This window comes from Gorilla gorilla, chromosome 12 (assembly GCF_029281585.2).
Source record: "Gorilla gorilla gorilla isolate KB3781 chromosome 12, NHGRI_mGorGor1-v2.1_pri, whole genome shotgun sequence".
In the NCBI taxonomy this organism is placed as follows: domain Eukaryota; kingdom Metazoa; phylum Chordata; class Mammalia; order Primates; family Hominidae; genus Gorilla; species Gorilla gorilla.
The window spans coordinates 46,636,924-46,659,424 of record NC_073236.2 but is presented as its reverse complement, the minus strand read 5'-3'; the positions used below and the strand labels follow the sequence as shown (position 1 = coordinate 46,659,424).

At 38.3% G+C, this 22,501-nt stretch overlaps 1 protein-coding gene across 4 annotated transcripts in view; it reads right to left on the bottom strand.

The window, feature by feature from the left end:
* Positions 1-22,501, bottom strand: part of LOC101136692 (E3 SUMO-protein ligase RanBP2) — a 57,126-nt gene that overhangs the window by 14,851 nt on the left and 19,774 nt on the right. For 3 of the 4 annotated variants that reach the window (XM_031007937.3, XM_031007938.3, XM_055378353.2), the window contains exons 9-20: positions 20,383-20,592; positions 18,088-18,269; positions 17,828-18,003; positions 17,537-17,660; positions 16,377-16,538; positions 15,973-16,110; positions 15,565-15,711; positions 14,457-14,636; positions 14,282-14,365; positions 10,670-10,805; positions 7,030-7,124; positions 835-5,986 (exon numbers count right to left, since the gene is read on the bottom strand). In XM_031007937.3, the coding sequence (XP_030863797.2) occupies positions 835-5,986; positions 7,030-7,124; positions 10,670-10,805; positions 14,282-14,365; positions 14,457-14,636; positions 15,565-15,711; positions 15,973-16,110; positions 16,377-16,538; positions 17,537-17,660; positions 17,828-18,003; positions 18,088-18,269; positions 20,383-20,592 (6,786 nt within the window). Of the gene's footprint in view, positions 1-834; positions 5,987-7,029; positions 7,125-9,077; positions 9,284-10,669; positions 10,806-14,281; positions 14,366-14,456; positions 14,637-15,564; positions 15,712-15,972; positions 16,111-16,376; positions 16,539-17,536; positions 17,661-17,827; positions 18,004-18,087; positions 18,270-20,382; positions 20,593-22,501 lie in introns of those variants that run through there. The other variant, XM_055378354.2, reaches the window with a different exon arrangement.

Below are 22,501 nucleotides of genomic sequence, written 5' to 3'. Positions count from 1 at the left end.
AGGAAACAAAATGAATATGCTTTTAAAACATAAAAAGCCAGAATCCCTCAATTTATACCACCAATCTGATTGTCTTACATATTCATTTATCCCTGTAGTTTCATTCTTTGCTCATTTAATACATGAGCAAGACTGACATACAACATATAAAATGAGAACATCTCAATATCATGTTTTTTTTTTTGGAGACAAAGTCTCACTCAGTCACTCAGTCAGGCTGGAGTGTAGTGGCATGATTTCAGCTCACTGCTACCTCCATCTCCTGTGCTCAAGTGATCCTCCTGCCTCAGCCTCCTAAGTAGCTGCTAATTATAGGCACGCACCACCACACCCGGCTCATTTTTGTATTTTCAGTAGCAACAGGGTTTCACCATGTTGGCCAGGCTGGTCTCGAACTCTTGAGCTCAAGTGATCTGCCCACCTCAACCTCCCAAAGTGCTGGCATTCTAGGAGTGAGCCACTGTGCCCAGCCTCAATATCATGTTTTCTGAGTGACAAAAGAAACTGAACAAATGAAAATGAACACTTTAAAAAAAGACTCACGTTAATGCGCATGATTCAAGCATGAGTCCGTACACCGTACCGAGTTCTTTTGCTCTGCCCTAGCATGATAGAAGTATCTTCCAGTTACTGAAATGTCTTAAACTAAGTTCTCTTGCTCTTTGAAACCTCACCGTGAACTTATTAAGGGAGAAAAAAAATTGCTCAAATATTTTGGGGGTGTTCACAAAGCATCATTTATATCCCAACATTAGTATCCTACAAAGAGTCTGCATCAAGCTAAACATTAAAAGAAAGAAAAATTGTGCTTAACTTTAACAACAAAGTACTTACCCTTTTCTGGTGTTTTAAATGTGTAGTTGATTGAAGATTCTTCCGTTGGAAAGGAAGCAAAGAGATTTTTGACTTTGCTATCTGAAGACTGTTCGATATCAGAGTTCTTTGACAGTTCACATTTGTTAGGTTCCACTTTGCTTTCAGATCCACTCTGGGCTACTGAACTAGTTTCACTATTGTTACTTTTCAAAGGTGCATTAAAACTAAATCCAAACAAAGACCCAGTGGCAGAACTGTTGCCAAATGCAAATGGTTTTGATTTTTCACTACTAAAAATGCTTTTAACAGACTCTGAACCAAATACAAACTTTGGAGGAGAAACCACTGCTTTTGTTGTTGTTTCAGATGTGCTAGACACTTCAACTTCTGAAGTTGCATCTGCTACATCATCACCCTGAATAACATCTGTCCTCTCTCTTGTGGTTTCTTCTAATACAGCTACAGCAATTTTGCCACATGGGGACTCTCTGGGAGTGCTTGACCGAGAAACATGAGGTGTTATCAAACAATCTTTTTCCTGGGCTGTTTTTGCTTCATCAAAAATTTTCTTAAACGAGTCTGCAACATCCTGTAGTTTAAAACGAACAGCTAAATACTCTACTTTTCTTTCTCCATCTGCAAAATCACATGCAGTCCACAACCATACTCTTTCTGTCCCTTTCATATTTTGCAAAGTCATGTCTGGAGTTATTCTGTGATTGGCACAAAGTTTTAATACTTGGTCCCTTCTCATCACTATACGAACTTGCTTATTATCATAATTCTGTAAAATCTTTATATCACCAATGCCCCTTTCTTTCCATTGACCAACATCTTTATCATATCTGTAGAGTTTTGCCCTGTGACTAAAAACAACTTGTTCATTTTCCTCACCACTGGATACTTCAACTAGATCAGGTAAAGGAACAACAGGTTCAAAGTACTGTCCATCTCTCTCTTCTTCTTGAGTAACATCAGATTCTTCATCAGTGCCAACTGAAGTCCCACTCTGATTCAACTTGGCAGGAGACTTAGATGGACTCAAAGCAGATTTAAAACTGAAGTTAAATCCTGTTGTTGACTCACCAAAACGGAAAAGATTTTTTCTCACAGGGCTACTTGCCAATGGAGAAGCATGTACTGAGCTACTACTAACACTATCATCCAAAGCATCTTCCCTTAAATCATAGTTATCCCATTCTAATGTGGGCCCAGTGTTTTCAGGATTGGGTTTTATTGTTGTGTCTGAGGCACTGGCTGCACCTGTACCTGAACCCTTATTTTCTTCCTCAGTGACTTTTGTTTGATCATTTGTCAAAAATGTTTTGAAATCTTTCAGTCCACTCTTCATTTCTTCAGCTCTCTGTATTAACTTGGCAGCTCTGCCAGTATCTACAAGTTTATGGGGAGTTTGAAGTGGTATGTCTAACAGAAGCCGCTGGCATTCCTCAAATTTCTGCTTGAATTCTTCAGCCAGCTCTGGGGTTTTAAATTTTGCTGCCAACTGCTCTAGTTTGGCATCACCATCAGAGAAATCACTGGCTAACCACATCCATGCTCTATCTGATCCAGAGAGAGGCTTCAGGTTCATTGTAGTCGTTATCCAATGATTAGCACACACTTTTAGTACTTGTTCTCTTCGCATCAGCATTCTTAGTTTGCCATTGACCTCGTTTTTGAGAATTTTTAAGTTCCCCAAGCCCCTTTCTTTCCACTGACTTACCTCAGCATCAAATCTAAATAGTTTTACCCGCTGTGAATACAGAACTTTTTCATCTTCTTCTCCTGTTACAAGTTCTACTTTTTCGGGCATTTGAACTACTGGTTCAAAATGGATGTCATCGTTGTCCTCAGTCTTATAGGCATCATCATCTTTCTCAAAGTCACCAGAAGTGTTTGCTTTATTGGCCATTTTACCGTATTGTGATGAGAATAATTTTTCTCCAGCACCTGAAAATCCCTTGAAATTGGGGTCTTTTTTGCCAAACTGAAATCCTTCTCCTGAAGTTGATTTTGCAAGATCTGCAAATGTAAAAGTGCTACTTGTTTGGCCAAAAATCACACCACTGCCATTCTTCTGGCCACTAATATCCTGAGCCTGGAAGCCAGTATCATTTTCAAGAGGCTTTTCACTTTTCTTTTCTTGATTTCCTGGTTCCGAAATGCCAAATTTAAATCCATCAGCAGACACAGGGATGGAAAATCCTTCTTTGGTTGACTTAAATTCTGTATTAGAAGAACCCTGAAACATAAATGAAGGTGAATTTTCTTGATCCACGTGCCCAAATTTGAATCCTTGCTCTGTATTGCCAAACTGAGAAGCTTTTTCTGAGAAATTACTTTTAAATCCTGTTCCCACCTGACTTCCAGAAGAGTCATGCAACTTCATTTCTGAGCCCAATGTGAAAGCTGAAGGAGCTTCTGCAATAGGTTTATGAGTTGGTTTAGAAGCATCACAAGCCACACATTTTAAGGAAGAACTCTCATTTTGTACAAAGCAAACACTACAATCCCACTGTCCTTTCCTGATGAACATTCCTTCAAATCCACTCTTTGGAGCCTTGCTTATCTCCGAAGAGGCAGGTGTTGAAATTGCAGTTGTTTGATTTTGTTTACTTGGACACTGACAAGCAATACATTTGGTAGCACTGGCTTCATTTCTTACTAAGCACACACTGCAATCCCACTGTCCTTCCTTCTTAGTGAACATTCCCTCAAATCCGCTCTTTGGAGCCTTGCTTGTCTCTGAAGAGGCAGGTGTTGAAACTGCAGAAGTAGTTTGATTTTGTTTACCTGGATTCTGACAAGCAATACATTTGGTAGCACTGGCTTCATTTCTTACTAAGCACACACTACAATCCCACTGTCCCTCCTTCTTAGTGAACATTCCCTCAAATCCGCTCTTTGGAGCGCTGCTTGTCTCTGAAGAGGCAGGTGTTGAAACTGCAGAAGTAGTTTGATTTTGTTTACCTGGATTCTGACAAGCAATACATTTGGTAGCACTGGCTTCATTTCTTACTAAGCACACACTGCAATCCCACTGTCCTTCCTTCTTAGTGAACATTCCCTCAAATCCGCTCTTTGGAGCCTTGCTTGTCTCTGAAGTACCAAACTTAAAAGAGGCAGGAGCTGGAACAGAAGTAGATGGACTTGGTTTATCCGGATTCTGACAAGCAACACATCTTGTAGCATTTGCTTCATTTCGCACTAAGCATGAACTGCAATCCCACTGTCCTTCCTTCTTAGCAAACATGTCTTCAAATCCACTTTTTAGAGTTTTACTTGTCTCTGAAGTACCAAACTTAAAAGAGGCAGGTGTTGGAATAGAAGTAGCAGGTAGACTCTGTTTTCTCGGATTCTGACAAGCAGCACATTTTGTAGAGCTCCCCTCATTTTGTACCAAACATGCACTGCAATCCCACTGTCCTTCCTTTGTAGAAAAAACAGATCTGAAATCACTGTTAACAGGTTTAGGAAGATCTCCCTGGCCAAATTTAAACGAAGCTTGATGAACAAATGAAGATCCACTTTTGTTAGCAGATTTTGTATTTTGACACGCAATGCACCTAGATACAGTAGGTTCATTTCTTACTAAACAAATACTACAATCCCAGTGACCTTCTTTCTTTGGAGTCACCAATGCAAATCGATCTTGAACATTCTCTGGGCTGGTTTTAGGAGTAAAAACAGTTTCAGCTAATGGTGGGCCAACGAGCTCTTTATTGCTTGGGTTTAGATTTTGGCATGATACACATTTCTTAGCAGTTGAAGCATTCTTTAATGAGCAGCTGTTACAATGCCACCAAGACCCTTCTTTCTTTGCAACCTGAAATTCAAAATTCATGTTTCCAGCATCAGATTTGCAAATATCCTTGTTATCATGACTTGTGGGTTCTTTTACAATTCTGACAGCCTGATTTGACGCTGTGGCTACATTTGTTCCTGGGGCTTTTAAAATGCTCTGGGCTTCTTCAAACTTGCATTTAAAAAGTGCTGCTTCCTCAGGAGTTTTGAACCTAATAGCAAGTTGTTCTGGTTTTGGCAACTCATCTGCATAATCAAGGGCATGCCATACAAAAGATCTGTCTGATCCAGCATTTGGTGTCAATTTCATATCTGGACTGATGTAATGATTTGCACAGATTTTCAATACTTGCTCTCGTCTCATTAGAAGGCGAATTTTACCAGATGTTTTATGCCTCAGTATTTTTACATTGCCAATCCCACGTTCTTTCCATTCTTTGGATTCTACATCAAAACGAAACAATTTCGCGCGGTTGCAAAAGAATTCTTCTTCATCTTCCTCACCAGTTTTTACTTCAATCTTATCAGGAAGAGGTACTACAGGCTCAAAGTGAGGTCCGTCATCATCATCATCCCCATGGGCACTTCCTCCATCTGTCTCATGATTCTTGTTTGCTGTCTCTAAAGTCGGTGTTCCAAATACGGATTTCCCTGGACCATGGAAAGTAAACATATCATCACTTCGCCGAAAACCAGAATTCTTTTGCTGACTCGACCCCATGTTTTCTGTAAATGAAATTCCAGACACATTTTTGCTTCCAAAATTGAATGTATTTCGAGGCCCAATGGTTTGACCACCAGGAATTGGTTTGGCTCCACTATAGCCATCTCCTTGCAAGGGTTTATCTGAAGTCAGGAGACCTAAAAGGCTTTCACTGTTACTGTAAGCTGCAGGAGGGGGCTGTGTCACAACCTGTGGTGAGGAAAACGTGAAGTCACCATCATTTGATTTGAAATTTGAGTTAAATTTAAAAGGAGTTGGCTGTGTTGTGTGTGCTGGTGTTGGCAAAGATGGCCTTAATCCTTCACCCGGCATGGGCTGAACAAAATTAGTTTTCCCAAATTCTATAGTCTTAGATTCTGCAGATCTTGAAGCATGAGCTGCAATCGGAGGTTTTGTGAAATATCCTGGTTCTGGCAAAGGTGGATTTGTGCTTGTCTGTTGAACATTGTAATTAAAGTAATCATCACCCCTGGGCGATAGAATTCCTGTTGCAGGAGACTCAAAACGCAATGCAGGAGGACCATACATCTCCTGAGAGAACATACAAGCAGATGAGCTTTGCACTGGCGGTGTGTGCATCTGTTGTGGATAGGCATAAATATGCTGTTGGGGTGGAAGCCTATTCATGCCATAGACTGGGCCCTAAAAGACAGAAAGTTAAAACATTTTGTAGATTGTCTACAAAACTACAGATAACTAAATGCAAACCAATTCTCACAAACTTCAAACATGAATATGAAGTGAAGAAGATCTCATTAGGGGATGTAGTACACATCATTAACCCGTTTATGCCAGAGGCCGCAAATTTTCTGTGTGAAAAATCAGACCTTGGCAATGACCTTGAGCAGTAGGATATAAATAACTCCCATAAGCTTAGTGTTCCAATAATGGAGCACTAGGCATAAGTAGGTTAAGGGAAAACCACATTATTACAAAGATACTTGCATATATACTTGGCATATAATGAAAATTATGTATAGCATCTTAAAATCTACAGCTAAAGTCATAAAATAAATATCTTCTTCATTCCTAATTTATCAAATGATGTTAACAATAATGATGATGATGATGATGATGATGATAACATTTATTGAGCATTTATTAATGTGCCAGCTGGGCACTATTCTAAGCACTTTACATTATTATCTCATTTTAATATCCTCAAAAACCCTATGAATTAAGGTATTATTATTATCCTCATTTTACATATGAGGCAACTGATGCATTGAGAGGTTAAGAAACTCGCCTGTGGTCAAAATAAGCAGAAGAACAAGGGTCTAAATGCACCCCAACACTCTGTCCTCAAAGCTGTCACATTCAACTACCACTGTAATATTGAGTCTTCAATCAATTGTTATATATACAGCTGTATCAGGCCTGAAAGTACTTACCACATAGTGGGTCAGCAAGGGCATTACAGTTCTATTTCTGTTAAAACAGAATGATGAAGGATCCACCACCACCACTCTCATTTTTAAAATATTCTAAATATTCACACTTATTGTAACACAAAAATAAGGTGACTAAGAAGTATAATTTCTGTATTTGGAGATAAATTTAAAATATCTACATTTTAAGGGACATAAAAGTTTTAATAGTGAACTGCTCTCTTGAATTTATCTGAAGGAACCCTAAACAATTTAAAAAGGAGATAATTATAAATGTATAAATTATTCCTTTGTTACCTTTGTGGGAGTAACATTAGCTGCTGGTCTGAGAAGATACTGGGAATTATATGCTGGTGACTGACTATAATATACTGAAGGGCCAGTAGTTGCAACTAAAAAAACAAAAAGAAAATAAAGAAAACACTGTTAAAGTCTATACTACAGTTAAGACTATCTAGGCAAGAGCTATAAATACAAAGGCAATAGAAATTAAAGAAAGATTTAACTACATAAATTTTAAATTTCTGTACATCAAAATACACCAATCAAGATTATCAAATGACAAACTAGAAAAAAACTGCTAAATATGACATGAAGAATAAGAGAATAGCATCGCTGTGATCAACAAGAACAACTACCTCACAAGCATTAAAAAAGGAATAAAGAAGAAAGTAACTGTTGCCTTTTCTAAGAAAGATCGGTATGATGTGGAATTATGGACATTCAGTCACAGAAAGGACGTAAGGAACCAAGATGCCATCTGATGGTCAATGCATTTGAAGTGGGCCTAGAAAATCTGCAGAAAGACTAGGTTGTATTTTGTAAACTAAAGCTATTACTGAGAATGTTCAGCTCAAAAATCACCTGACAAATTCATGGACAGGATGTCATAAATAACATAAAATGTTTTCCCTGGCTTAAAATAAAAAGCACATCAACACTCATGCTGATGTACAAACTGTCTGCTCCCTCTGTTTGGTGTGTTTTACCAGGAAACAAAACGACTAGAAGGCACTCATGTTAATGGCAAAACTACCAATAGTCATTTGCTTGAACTGTTTTATGATAGTTTTACCAGAAAACAACCAAAAGACCTTTTATGCCTGTACATGGAAGAAGAAACAGAAACTGCCAAGAGGTTCCAAACAATTGCCTCTGGAAAGCACTGAAAAATCAAGACCTAGAAAAGGCTAGCCAGAAGCCCAAGTTTGATTTTGGAAACCTTACAGAGGTGAGGATAGCTATTTTGAAATTACTATGGGGAGGAAGCAGGCACAGAACACAGAACAACCTGACAGAAATGGCCCAAGAATCTTAAAAGTCTTGCAAGATGTCTGTCTGCATGAAAGCAAAAAGAAAAAATAAAATTTTAAATTAAAAAAAAAATCTTAGTCTGAAGTTTAAGTAGGGACTTTAATTGACTACTGACTCTAAACTGTGCGGCTCTAATAAATCTACCAAAAGTAATCTAACTTTTAAAAGCACCATATGAATAGACAATTTAGGAAAGAAATGTTAATAGGCCTCAAGGAACATGTTTTTGAAGTGAGCCTTGAAAAATCCGCAAAATGATGAGGTTGCATTGTGCAAACTGCAGCTATTATGAGAATGTTCAGGTCAAAAAAATTACCTGACAAATGCATGCAAAGGATCTCACAAGGAACACAAATGTGTTCGCTGGCTTTAAAAAAATCACATTAACATTCATGTTGATATACAAACTCTTCTCCAACTGTTTTGTGTGAGTTTTACCAAGAAACCAAACAACTGGGAGGTACCCACGTTGAAGATGGCAAAACTACCAACAGCCATTTGCATGAATTGTTGAGCATGACTAGTATTAAAAAAACTTAAAAATTGATATCACTTTTGTTCCTACAAATTGGCAAAGGATTTTATAAACTAGTAAGTCAGCATTAGCAAAAGTGCGAAAATGGCACTATCAGATACTAGTGGTAAGAGCATAAACTGAATATTCTGAATACCCTACAAAACTAGGACAGTGTCCTAGAATTTGTAATGGCATAAACCAGAAACAACATAAATAAAGGAACAGAACTTACAGTACTTCCATGTGATGGGATACCATGAACTCATTAATATTCAAAAAACATTTAAGTTTAAAAATGCTCAGAACTAAAGTAACATTTAAAAAACAGGCTAGCTCATCTACACACAACGTAGTAACATGGTAACAATCTCATAAAAAATACTATATGTATAGAGAAAGAACCAGAAGGAAATGCTCTCAAATATAAGAAATGTTAATAAGGTGGTTAGTTTTTAGTTTTCTTCACCCTGTTCAGTACTTCTGAGTATCTCCTATGAGCTCATTAATCTTTAATTTTAATCATCTTATTTTAAAAAAACAAGGACCATCTTGATATATGTTTACTTTTACTAAGGAAAAAGAATCTATGAACACAGGAACAGAAATCAGGAGATCTTGGCTCTCGCGCCCTTTCAGTGCCACAAAGCTGTTTTGTGAACCTGTAAATAATCCATTTGGAGTCTCCATGTTTCTCAATTGTAAAATGAGGATGTGCTGCTTCTACACATTTCACAGGGTCATTGCAAGAATAAAATCAGAATGTTGGATTTACATGCTTGTATAAGAACAGAAGACCTTTTATGCCTGTACACAGAAGAAATGGAAATCATGACCCACAAGGCACCAAATAACTGACTGCACACATCACTAAAAAAGCCCCAGGAAAGGCTAGCCGGTTTGTTTATCCTCTTACAAGGACCTATATGATGTGTAAGGTTTTAAGAAAACAAGGTTTGAACGTTAGACATTTCATATACTTATCTATGACTTACGACATTTAATAAGCTTGACTTCACAAAGATTTTCTGTTATTTGGCTTGTGTTGAGAAGATACTATCGCAAAAGGCTAGTGGGGTTGCCTTAACTATATGAACCATCACACAAATGTGCTCATCTAAACTAGATTTTATTCTAAATCTTTCCTGGGCTAAAAAGAGAAAAAAAAAAGGGCACTACTACTACCATTTCAGAAGTCTGTCGTACGTAAAAGGAACAATTTTTTTATTTCTGGCTGCCTGGGAGCAATGTATTATACTGGCAAGTGCTTTGGAGTTACACCACTGGAGTGTGAATCTCGGCTCTATCAATAACTAGCTGTATAATAATGAGTAAGTTACCTAACCTTTCTTTATCCATTTCCTTATTTATAAAAAAGGGATTAATAATGGTACCGGCCATTCTAAGTTACTGTAATTAAATAAAATTATATTCACAAAGCACTTTTGCATATAGCCAACCCACAGTAAACACTATTAGTAACCTTAGTTCATTAACTGTTTACTGTATAATAAATGTCTGATACACACCCACGCCCACCTGCACATACACAAATGCTCATAGTAATTATGTAAGGCAAGTATTATCTCCACATTTCAGACACGTTAACTTACACAGCTATTATAGTAAGTGATAGAGCAGAACTTAAAAACCCAGTATGATTCAGTTCCAAACTCCTTTTCTTTCTTTATATAACCATAATATTTCAAATTAAGTAAGATTTCCTATATAACGTCCTGCCTCTCTCATCATTATCATCAAAATAATTTCCCAGAGGTGTAGGTTCTTAATTAAGCATTTCTTAGTGCATAACTCTATTCATTAACATTTTTCAATTTAAGGAATAATCTCATCTCAGCTCATCTGAGGTGTGGATTAAGTGTTCTTTAAGCCTTTATATACACGTGATCACATACGGCTCGATTTTTCTGCTTGGGATTATAAAAATCTCCGTAACACCAAATACAGCTTTTGAAGTCACATATAAAGAGATGTTGACATGTATATTAACAAACATATATAAACAAGGTGATTTCACACGTTATCCACTTAAAAGAGGAAAGTAAAGTACTTTTACTAAAATATGCGATTATCCACTTGCCAGCTCACCTGTTAGTGGAGCCCCATGAAATGTCTGTGACCCCTGATATCCATCAGGCACCGAGTCTGGTCCATAATTCTCTGTGGGCCAACGATGAGGGGATGCTGAGTTACTGCTATTTAGTTTCAACTCCTGCATTTCTTTCTATTGGAAGAAAAAAAAAAATCAAATAATTTTAAACATTTAATTATATCATGCCAGAAACTGTACTGGGGAAACTTACTCTTTTAAATTTAAATAACTGATTTTTTTTTTTTTTTTTTTTTTTTTGAGATGGTGTCTCGATCTGTCGTCCAGGCTGGAGTGCAATAGAACAATCTTGGCTCACCGCAACCTCCACCTCCTGGGCTCAAGCAATTCTCCCACCTCAGCCTCCCGAGTAGCTGGGATTACAGGCGTCAGCCAGCACGCCCGGCTAATTTTTTGTATAATAGTAGAGATGGGGTTTCACCATGTTTGCCAGGCTAGTCTTGAACTCCTGACCTCAAGTGATCCACCACCTCAGCCTCCCAAAGTGCTGGGATTATAGGTGTGACCCACCACGCCCGGACCTGATTATATCTTTTGAAAGTTTCTATTTGCCAGTGAGTTCTAGGTACCCGGTGCTGATTTTAAAATATGATTCTTTTTTTTTTTTTTGAGACGGAGTTTCGCTCTGTCGCCCAGGCTGGAGTGCAGTGGTGCGATCTCGACTCACTGCAAGCTCTGCCTCCCGGGTTCACGCCATTCTCCTGCCTCAGCCTCCCGCGTAGCTGGGACTACAGGCGCGCGCCACCATGCCCGGCTAATTTTTTGTATTTTTAGTAGAGACGGGGTTTCACCGTGTTAGCCAGGATGGTCTCGATCTCCTGACGTCGTGATCCACCCGTCTCAGCCTCCCAAAGTGCTGGGATTACAGGCGTGAGCCACCGCGCCCGGCCTAAAATATGATTCTTAATTTGTTAAAAATTTATCTGCTCCCATTTTCATTCATTAATACAAAACCTAATTTATTAACTCTCTCACCTAAACAAATAACCTCCTAAATGATCACACCTTCATTTCCATTCTACACTTGCCTACATTAACCTTTCTGACATTCACCTCCAGCCAAGACAATTCCCTGCTCAAAAAAACAAGTACCTACAAACTAAACTTCTTTCCCCAACTTTCACAGTCCTCTAACATTACACTGACCATCCTTTCAGTGTGTTCTTTCTACACTGCAATCTGGACTACCTGACATGCCAAATCACCTCCCCAAATTAGCTTTTCACTTAACCCCGTGCTGAAACAAAATACAACTAATTCTCAAGGTGATGTACAAATGCTCCACCAGGAAAGGGAAAAAAGTAGTAGCTGCAGAGAATTTATTATGTATATAATAATATGTCCAATGCACTTAAACTCTTAATTTTTATACTATCTACACTGTTAGGTAAACAATATTAGCTCCTATCTTAAAATGAGAGAAAGGGATGCAGGGAATAACAGCTGGAATTTGAACCAGATCTGACTCCAAAAATGTTTTCTTAACACAACTCTGCTGCCTTGACAAGATGGCAGATAGATACAATGCCGTCTAGTGTAGCTATGTGGCTACCTGATCTCTGCTGAAGAAAACTAAATGACAGCACCATACCCAACCCTAGAACCTACAAAATGTCCCCTTACAAAACAGACACTTAACAGGAAATTCTTTTTCCAAAGAAACTGTAGTGGTATCAGAAAACAGGTAAATTTTGAAAAGTTTCAAACTTCTCTGTATCAGCCCAGGAATCCGACCAGTTCTAACAAGTGAGGTCAGCGACAGATCTAGCATGTCTGCTTTCTTTTTCTACAAGAGTTTCAATTAAAAATTTCCCAGAAAGACCTAACCATGAGGTCCAAAACTATCTCAATTTTCAAGCTAAATAAAATTTCCCCCACTCATCCATCTACAGTGCCTAGTCCAGATGCTACACATACACATCCAATAAGAAACTAGTGGAATCACCTAGAAAACTTTATGGTCACTGTTGGTATCCGCACCAGAGCTTTGAATTTGCAATCACTGCTATAACTGTAATTTTTAACATTCAGTGTGATGAGAACTGGCTTCAATAATTCTCTCATTTTAAAGATAAGAAGCCAAACAGTCACAATGGAAGTGACTGGCCCAAGATCATTAATTAATGGCAGAGTCAGTACTAGTACCAAGCTTTTCAAGCTCATGGATTAGTGCTCCACGATACTTCCACAGAATACAATGTTGGGAGCCTGAAACCTGTATGTTAAGTCAAAACTGTATGTAATTGTCATAGGCCACGATCACACAGAATTAACATTCAAAATTTTTGTGCAAATTCAAAAATGTCTTCCCCACCAAACAGTATTCTCTTAAGTTGCAAATACCGCTGATCACACTGTAATAATCGCCACACATCAGCATATCCTTGATGTAACTTTAGCAGTATGAGTAATTTAGTTCTTGCCTGATAAACATGAAAGAACCTACTTTTATTTCCAATTCCAAAAAAGTCAAGCTCCTTTGAACCCTATTGTTAAAATAAGATATATATACATAACTATTTCCTTACATAATGAAGTCAAATTCATATGGAAGTATTAAAATATAGTAAGACTTTTTGAAGCTCAGACCACTTTTCAATTCCTAGCTATACATTTGAAACACATGTAATCCACAGCTAATCTGGGAATGAACTCATAGACCAGAGTATGATTAGTACATTGTAGCAGTTCAATCACTCAGGAAACTTCTCCATGCCACGAACTCTTATATTTTAAATAAAACAGTTTCTACCTTTGAAGGTCTCAAATTTTGTGGAAGATGAGGAGAGAGACACAAAGTACTTTCAAAAATACGGTAAAGGGCTGGGCACGGTGGTTTACACCAGTAATCCCAGCACTTTGGGAGGCCAAGGCGGGCAGATCATCTGAGGTCAGAAGTTCAAAAACAGCTTGGCCAACATGGTGAAACTCTGTGTCTACTAAACATACAAAAATTAGCTGGGCCTGGTGGCGGGTGCCTGTAATCTCAGCTACTCGGGAGGCTGAGGCAGGAGAGTCGCTTGAACCTGGGAGGTGGAGGTTGCAGTGAGCCAAGATCGCACCACTGCACTCCAGACTGGGCAACAGAGTGAGACTCCATCTCAAAACAAAACAAAACAAAACAAAATATGGTAAAGGGTCAAGACCGAGGTATGTAGGCTGGGCACAGTGGCTCACACCTGCAATCCCGGCACTTTGGGAGGCTGAAGCAGGAGGATTCTTTGAGCCAGGAGTTCAAGGCCACCCTGGGCAACATGGCAAAATCCCATCTCTACAAAAAATACAACAATTAGCTGGGCCTGGTGGCGTGTGACTGTCTGTAGTCCTGGCTTCGTGGCAGGCTGAGCCAAGAGCCTCTCTTGAGCTAGGAGGTTGAAGCCACAGTAAGCTGTGATCATACCACTGTACTCCAGCCTGCACAACAGAACAAGACCCTGTCTTAAAAAAAAAAAAAAAGACCAAAATGTCCCCTTGCCATACTATTTGGATGGCAAAGGGACATTCTGACCAGCTTCAGAAAAAAAGTGAGAGAGTGGCCAGGGAAGGAATCTTGGAATAAAAAGTACAGCTAGAGAAATTAAGTGACTTACCTTAATGGCCTCTACTTGTTGGCAAATCATTTTCAGTAAAGAATTCTGATCTTCTGCCCATCGAGGTGGTGTTTTGGGAGAATACTAAAAAAAAATTAAAATAACAAAACAGCATTTAAAACACTTAGAACAGAAACTATTTCACAATGAAATGATTCCATTCTTTCCTGTTTACCTTGTAACTTTTACTTGGTGATAGTGAATATTTGGTAGGAGACGGTGTAGAATGTTTTATTTCTGAATCTGCATTTCGCAAAGAACCATTTTTATAAAGAGGACCTCCTTCACTATAGGCTTCGAGTTCCTGCATGACTGAATTAAGCATCTCTTTTACAGACTCCAGAGGCACAGGCAACTAAAAATAAAAGACATTAATTAAGGCCTTTCATTTGCAAAAAATTCCAAAAGTAAAAATTCTAAAATGATATATTTTATTTTACATTTTTGTCACTTTAATAAGCACTTTACACTTTAAATAATAATACACGTGAAAGTGTTTTTTAATTATCTTTTTTCTTTGTTTTTCTGTTTTGTATTATTATTTTTATTTTTTGTCTTTATTCTATTTTTTTCTTCATGAACACAGAAAAGTGTTGTACAATCTAACATCTTCTGATTCTAAAGTCCATGCTCTATTACTTCTGTTAACCATGATAATTGTGGAGGAATGTTAACTTGGAAAGCTTTTCCAAGTGAACAAAATAAGTTACTGATGTTTTCTAACTGATTTTCAATGGTGACAGAAATACAGATGCTACAATACACCAGACAACATAAATCCTAATAAAAGAGTAGTAACACAAATTAATCAACAAAACACTCAGAAGACTGAACATAATTTAACATCATCATGACAATCTCAAACAGCTGACAGCAAGAAAACAAGGGCGTTCACAATGGCTGATGAGGATGAGAAGAAATGCTCTTAAGTTGTCAGCAACAACTTTCAATTTCAGCAAAGTTCATTAAGAATTAGTCCTGAGGTTATAATATTTGTTTTGATTACACTGCTAAGATAACAAAATCAATGTCTTATCTTAGAAATCTTTTCTAATTCCCCAAGAAGTACTTTTTAAGAGCAAATACCTAGATTCCCAAGTTTAAAAAGACACACCAAACCTAAGACAAAGCAAATATAAGCATTTAGACACACACATCCCTTCTGTGCATTAATAACAACATATTACTGAGTATTTTTGAAATTACTAAAATATAAGACCAACGCAAAAACATTGACCAGTGGGTTATCAGTAAGAACGTACATACAACAACCTGCTACTTACTTTCTTGACCACTGAAAGATTTGAATCACTGTCATCTATGATCTTTATTAGGTAGTCCCTGGTCTTTCTCAGATAATTTTTGCATTCTTCTTGTTCTTCAGGAGAAAGGGCATCATTTTCAATGTCTTCTGCCTTCCTGTGAAAAATCTATACAAATAGTGCTTTTATGAAATCATTAGGTTTTTAAAACAAAAAACTTTTAGCTTGGCCACGCATGGTGGCTCATGCCTGTAATCCCAGCTACTCGGGAGCTGAGGCACAAGAATCGCTTGACCCTGGGAAGCAGAGGTTGCAGTGAGCCAAGATTGTGCCACTGCACTCTAGCCTGGCCAACAGAGAAACCCCGTCTTTTAAAAAAATAATAAATAAATAAATAAAACTTTTAGCTCAAGTACCGCATCTACTTACCAGTGCAAGATTCCAATAAGAAACAATGCTTTTTATAGATTCAAAAGCAGTCATAGCATCTTCTATATTTCCATTTACTGCATCCAATATAGCAAAAGTTATGTGTGCGTCTTCTTCATATTCAACAATTTCTGATGCCTAAACACACAGAATAGTTTTTAGTCAAATTGTTTATACTCAGAATATAAAACCCAAATGATTTTCCAAAGATTTTATATGATCTTAAGAGACAAACATCTCATTACTCTTCTCTGTCATATCTTATTTGTGAGAGCTAGTGAATTTAGAAAACAAGATTACCATTAAATAACAAGGCAATTAATTTAAGCAGTTTATAGCTCCATGTCTTTGTTTATAAACTGGAAATTCCCATCTCCAATAAATTCATAAAGGAACTCTGTTACCTGAATGTCTACACTATGAAAATGTTTAAACAGAGGATCAATAGGTTCAGGAATACTGTTCTTCTTTTTTATTATCTTCAACAATGGCAAAACTTTCTTCCAATAATGAACACTTCTCCCTATGTATTCTCGTTGATCATAAAAAGAATTAAGACCGCTGCCCTAAAAAAGAAAGTTAAAAGCACACAACTTTAAGGAACACGCATGATTAGATCTAAAGTTCATTTACAAGTTGAAAGAACTGGCTAAAATTTCAAGTCAAAACCAAATGGTATCTCAATAGTCATTCGTTCAACTTCCAAATACTGTAATAACTAAACCACCTTAACACCAGTGATCATTCTACACTCAACTTTTTTTTCTTTTTGAGACAGAGTCTTGCTCTGTAGCCCAGGCTGGAGTGCAGTGGCGCGATCTCGGCTCACTGCAAGCTCCGCCTCCTGGGTTCACACCATTCTCTTGCCTCAGCCTCCCAAGTAGCTGGGACTACAGACGCCTGCCACCACGCCCAGCTAATTTTTTTTTTTTTTTTTTTTTTGTATTTTTAGTAGAGACGGGGTTTCACCGTGTTAGCCAGGAATGATCTCGATCTCCTGACCTTGTGATCTGCCCGCCTCGGCCTCCTAACGTGCTGGGATTACAGGTGTGAGCCACCGCACCCGGCCTCTACACTCAACTTTTAAACGCTTCTAATGATACCACCCTAACGTAGCAATCCAAACTACTTTTTAACAGTTGCCATTTTTAGATAGCTGAAACCTGCCTCTTCTGTAGTGTCAGTTTGTTCAAAAGGCTGACCATCTACACCTAATGGTGAAACAAAACACACCTTAAATATTTAGAAAGATCTATAATGGTCTTACCTAAAAAGCCTTGTGCTAATTTTTTTTTTAATTTTCAGGCTGAATAATTATCAGAACTTAATTATTAAGGAATAACAGTAACAGCTCAGCTAATATGTAACATTCACTGTGTGCCAGGCATTGCTCCTCTAAGTGCTTATATTTAACTACATTAACTATTTTGCAGCAATAAAAAACACATCTGTCATAATATGACCAAGCTGCTGTTTCCAGAACAAAAAAACTTTCAATAAAAAGTGCATGATTTTAAAAAATTAAGGTAATGTTCTTTAAAAATGCTTATACTTTAAAACTCACCGTTTTCTGAAGGCATTTTGCCCAATGTACAAGCAGAGCAGGTTGAAGGCCATGTTTTTCCTCGGCTCTTAGAGTGTTTATTTCATGCTGAACTACAAGTCTCAATTTTGCTGCGTTTCCAGGTCTAAAAAATAGTTTAATTTACTAAAATTGCTTTCTAAATACACAGCTCAGCGCTTACGTACATATATGTTAATGGGTCACATGACAAATTAAATCTTCACATGAGGATTAAATCCCTGGTAAAACCTACACACTAAGTGAAAGCAATATTTTTGTTCTACTACTTACACTGCTTTTCTGTGAATCAGAGTACAAACCGCATCCCACCAAGATTTTTGTCTCTCTGTACAAAGCTGTTTACACACAGGAAGGGGCAGGCATAACGGCTGATAGGAGCTGTGGTGAGAATTACATTTCTCCTTTAATTGTAAGTGGCTGGTATATACTACTCCAAGGAGAAATACCTGTTTTATTTAACGAAAAGTTAAGTTAGAAAAAAAAAATTAAACAAAATTCAGAATATTTAATTTGTTAAAATCTTTGCTTACTTCAAGATCTAAAATACATATTGATTCAGGTGCATTTGTTTCAAGCCTTGAGGTTTCCTGGGGCAAATGATGGAAAAGCTGTTTTAGCCATTTTCGGATTCCAGGTAAAGCAGGCAATGAATTCCACTGTAAGCCAAGCCAAGTAAGGTGCTGAAGACTACCATTATGTGCTCGAATAGCACCTGAAATAAAATTTAAAAATTGGCTTAAGGGTTTGAAATTTTTCTTTGTGCCATTAGTTTTGCCAACATAAACAATTCACGTTATATATATTTTAATTATATAACTGCTTTTCTATATCAAAGCTGGAGGGAATTCTATGTTAGGCAAAATCTCATGTTCTTATTAAATGCATTCTCACTTGATTATTTCTAGAAATTTTAATAAAAATAGTAGTGATGAAGAATGTTTAAGTCCATCTTAAAAAATGACACTGACTAGAACTCAATAAACCAAAATCAACTGACAAAAGCCAAATAAAGAACACCTAACCTAATGAGAAACCCCAAAACAATGGGTTTTCCTTTAAGTCATTAAAGCAATGGAACACCACTATATTAATCCATCGGTACAGTAAAGAAATCTGTTTTTCTACAAGAAAGTCAATATTGAAAAGGTTATGCGCAGTCAGGAGTTCGAGACCAGCCTGGCCAGCATGGTGAAACTCCGTCTCTACTAAAAATACAAAAAATTAGCCGAGCATGGTGTCACGTGCCTATAGTCCCAGCTACTTGGGAGGCTGAGGCAAGACAATTGCTTGAACCTGGCAGGCGGAAGTTGCAGTGAGCCGAGATTGTGCCACTGCGCTCCAGCCTGGGTGACAGAGCGAGACTCTGTCTCAAAGAAAAGAAAAGAAAAGAAAAGGTTATGTGCTTCTGGAAGCATAAAGAGGTATAATCTTTCTGTCATTTTGGCAATTTGCAAGACTTAAAGATGTTCATGGCCTTTGTCTCAGTAATTCTGTTTTTAGGTATCTCTATGGAAATAACTTGCAATGAAGACACTTTTTGTTGAAGTTTTTATCAGAGTATGATTATTAACAGTGGAAAAGTTGAGAAAACTTGGATGCCCAATAACACAAAGTAGCAAGCAAATTATGACTACTTCATAAAAAAGATTATATTGCCAATAAAAGTGATATTTACAGTTTTAATACACAGACTATGGGAGAGAATTCATGAAGGAAGCAAGATAAATCATACATAAACAACCATTTAGATGAAAAATATGGCCAGATGCAGTGGCTCATGCCTATAATTCCAACACTTTTGTTTTTGAGACGAAGTCTCGCTCTGTCGCCCAGGCTGTAGTGCAGCAGTGTGATCTTGGCTCACTGCAACCTCCACCTCCCGGGTTGAAGCGATTCTCCTGCCTCAACCTCCTGAGTAGGGACTACAGGCACATGCCACCACCCCCGGATAATTTTTGTATTTTTAGTAGAGACGGGGTTTCACCATGTTGGCCAGGATGGTCTCGAACTCCTGATCTCAGGTGATATGCCTGCCTCGGCCTCCCAAAGTGCTGGGATTACAGATATGAGCCACTGTGCCAGGCCTAATCCCAACACTTTGGGGGGCTTAGGCAGGAGGATCACTTGAGCCTAGGAGTTCGAGACTAGCCTGGGCAACAAAGGGAGACCCTGTCTCTACCAATTAAAAAAAAAAATTATCTGGGCCGAGTGGCATGTACCTATGGTACCAGCTACTCAGGAGGCTGAGGCAAGAGAATCCCTTGAGCCCAGAAGTTCAAGGTATCAGTGACCTACGATCATGCCACTACACTCCAGCCCAGGTGACACAGCGAGACCCTGTCTCAAAATACAACAAGGCTGGTCGCGGTGGCTCACACCTGTAATCCCAGCACTTTGGGAGGCCAAGGCAGGTGGATCACCTGAGGTCAGGAGTTTGAGACCAGCCTGACCAACAAGATGAAACCCCGTCTCTACTAAAAATACAAAAAATTAGCCGGGCGTGGTGGCGGGCATTTGTAATCCCGCTACTTGGGAGACTGAGGCAGCAGAATCACTTGAACCCGGGAGGCAGAGGTTACAGCGAGCCGAGATCGCACCACTGCACTCCAGCATGGGCGACAAGAGCAAAACTTGGTCTCAAAAACAACAACAACAAAAAAAAATACATGCCACCCCCACAGCACCACATTCAAACTCCCCCCCAGCCCAACCCACACACAAAAGGAATACAGGAAAATATTAAGTCGTTATTTCTGGGTAATAAGATTTTGGGCAATTTATAAGAATTAAGACGGAGACCATTTCCTCTGAAACATATAACTTACCAACATCGTATCTAGTCAAATCTTCAAGCTCTGGTTCTCGTACATCAATGTTTCCAATATCATCGCTACCAAGAAAAGATGTATCCTTAGGTGACTGACTAGAAAACAGAGCATCATATAATGCAGACTGCCCGCTTTTGTTGGCAAAAGTTTCAACAATCTCTTTTAAAAAATCTTGCTTGCCACGACTTAAGTTTAGCAACATGTGCCCTGAAAAAAAAAATTTAAGTTATTTCCATCACTTTAAAAATACAGATTGTATTTGCTCACGTTGTCTCATTTGTATACCCAAAGGGGAAATAACATGATTACTGCAGACCTAACCCTCCAACCCAAAAAATACAGCTGGACAACAAAACGGGTGCTTATGTAGCAAATGAAAAGAGTACAGGTTTAATATTCTCAGTATCTACATAAGACAGCAGAAGGGGGAAAAAAGACAGGAATGTGTATGAAAAATGCCAAACATAGTTGCATTTTAGATGAAAAGGTCTGGATTTAAGTGGCCATAGGAGAACAGGGACAAGCTCTTATTCTCTGATCTGATACACTGATTTCTGAACCTGGCTGATCAGAATCCTCCTTTAAACAGCTTTTAAGAATTATTTCCGGCTGGGAACGGTGGCTCATGCCTGTAATCCCAGCACTTTGGGAGGCCAAGCTGGGTGGATAATGAGGTCAGGAGATCAAGACCATCCTGGCTAACACAGTGAAACTCCATCTGTACTAAAAATACAAAAAAAAAAAAAATTAGCCGGCCCTGGTGGCTGGCGCCTGTAGTCCCAGCTACTGGGGAGGCTGAGGGAGGAGAATGGCGTGAACCCGGGAGGCGAAGCTTGCAGTGAGCCGAAATCACACCACTGCATTCCAGCCTGGGCAACACAGTAAGACTCTGTCTCAGGAAAAAAAAAAAAAAAAGAATTATTTCCAGGCCTCATTCCCAGAGTTTTTTATTCCATAGGTTTACAGTAAGCAATCAAAAAATCATAGTCTTGGATAAAGTACTGATACATGCTATAACACAGATGAACCTTGAAAACCTTGCTAAATTAAAGAAGCCAGTCACAAAAGACTACATACTATATGATTCCATTTATGTGAAATGTTCAGAAGAGGCAAACCTACAGAGACAGATTAGCGGTTGCCAAGGCTGAGAGGTTTGGGTAAAATGGGGAGTAACTGCTAATAGGTAAGGAATTCCTCATGGAGTGATGAAAATCTTCTAAAACTGACTGTAGTGACAATGGTAATACTCTATGAACATACTAAAAGCCACTGAACTGTGCACTTTAAATGGGTGAAGCGTATGATATACGAATTATATTTCAATTGAACTTTTTTTAAAAACCCTCCTTCGAGTTAATTCTGCTGGGCAATTAGGTTTGGTTACCACTACACAGTTGTGTCTCAGCACACTTACAGAGGCACCCTCGGGATGCCCAGATCAAAGACATAAAAAAAAATACAGGCAATTTTTATCTAACTGTGACACCATGCAAAGGCACTTATGAGAGCCCTGCAAGGGTAGAAGGAAAAGAGAAAAGGAAAAAAGTAGAAAGTCACTTTAAGGACTGAAAGCCTAACTCCCACAAAAAAAGTGGGCTATGGAATAAAAGAGCAATGTGAGCTTTGGCCAACAGCCTAACTATACACCAAAGCTTATAATAACTTTGATTTAATATTACATCTTGCTCTTTACAAAATTCATCCAATTTTATATCAAAACTGCTCCTTATAGAAAGCATTATGTTTCTTCAGTTCACTGCTTGATTCAATGGCCACCTAACTACCTTAAAGTTTGTATCTTAGCAAAATCACAAGTAATATGCAACAGACCTTTAGGATTTATCCCAAGCCAAAAATGGGGGAAAAAAATCCACAAATTCCAAGAGCCTAATATAAGGTAAGTATATATCTTCTATCTTCCTCACTATGCTCTCAGCTCTTTAAGACAGATCCGTATCTTCTTCATCTTTATATCCCCACAGCAGTGTTTTTAGAATCAGCTGGTGTTAAATGGTTGGCAAATCAATAATTATACTTAGTTCAGGAAGTGACTAAATATTCAGGATAGAGGCTCTAGCAGCCAGATAAAGAAAGAGTTAAGAAATCCTCTCCA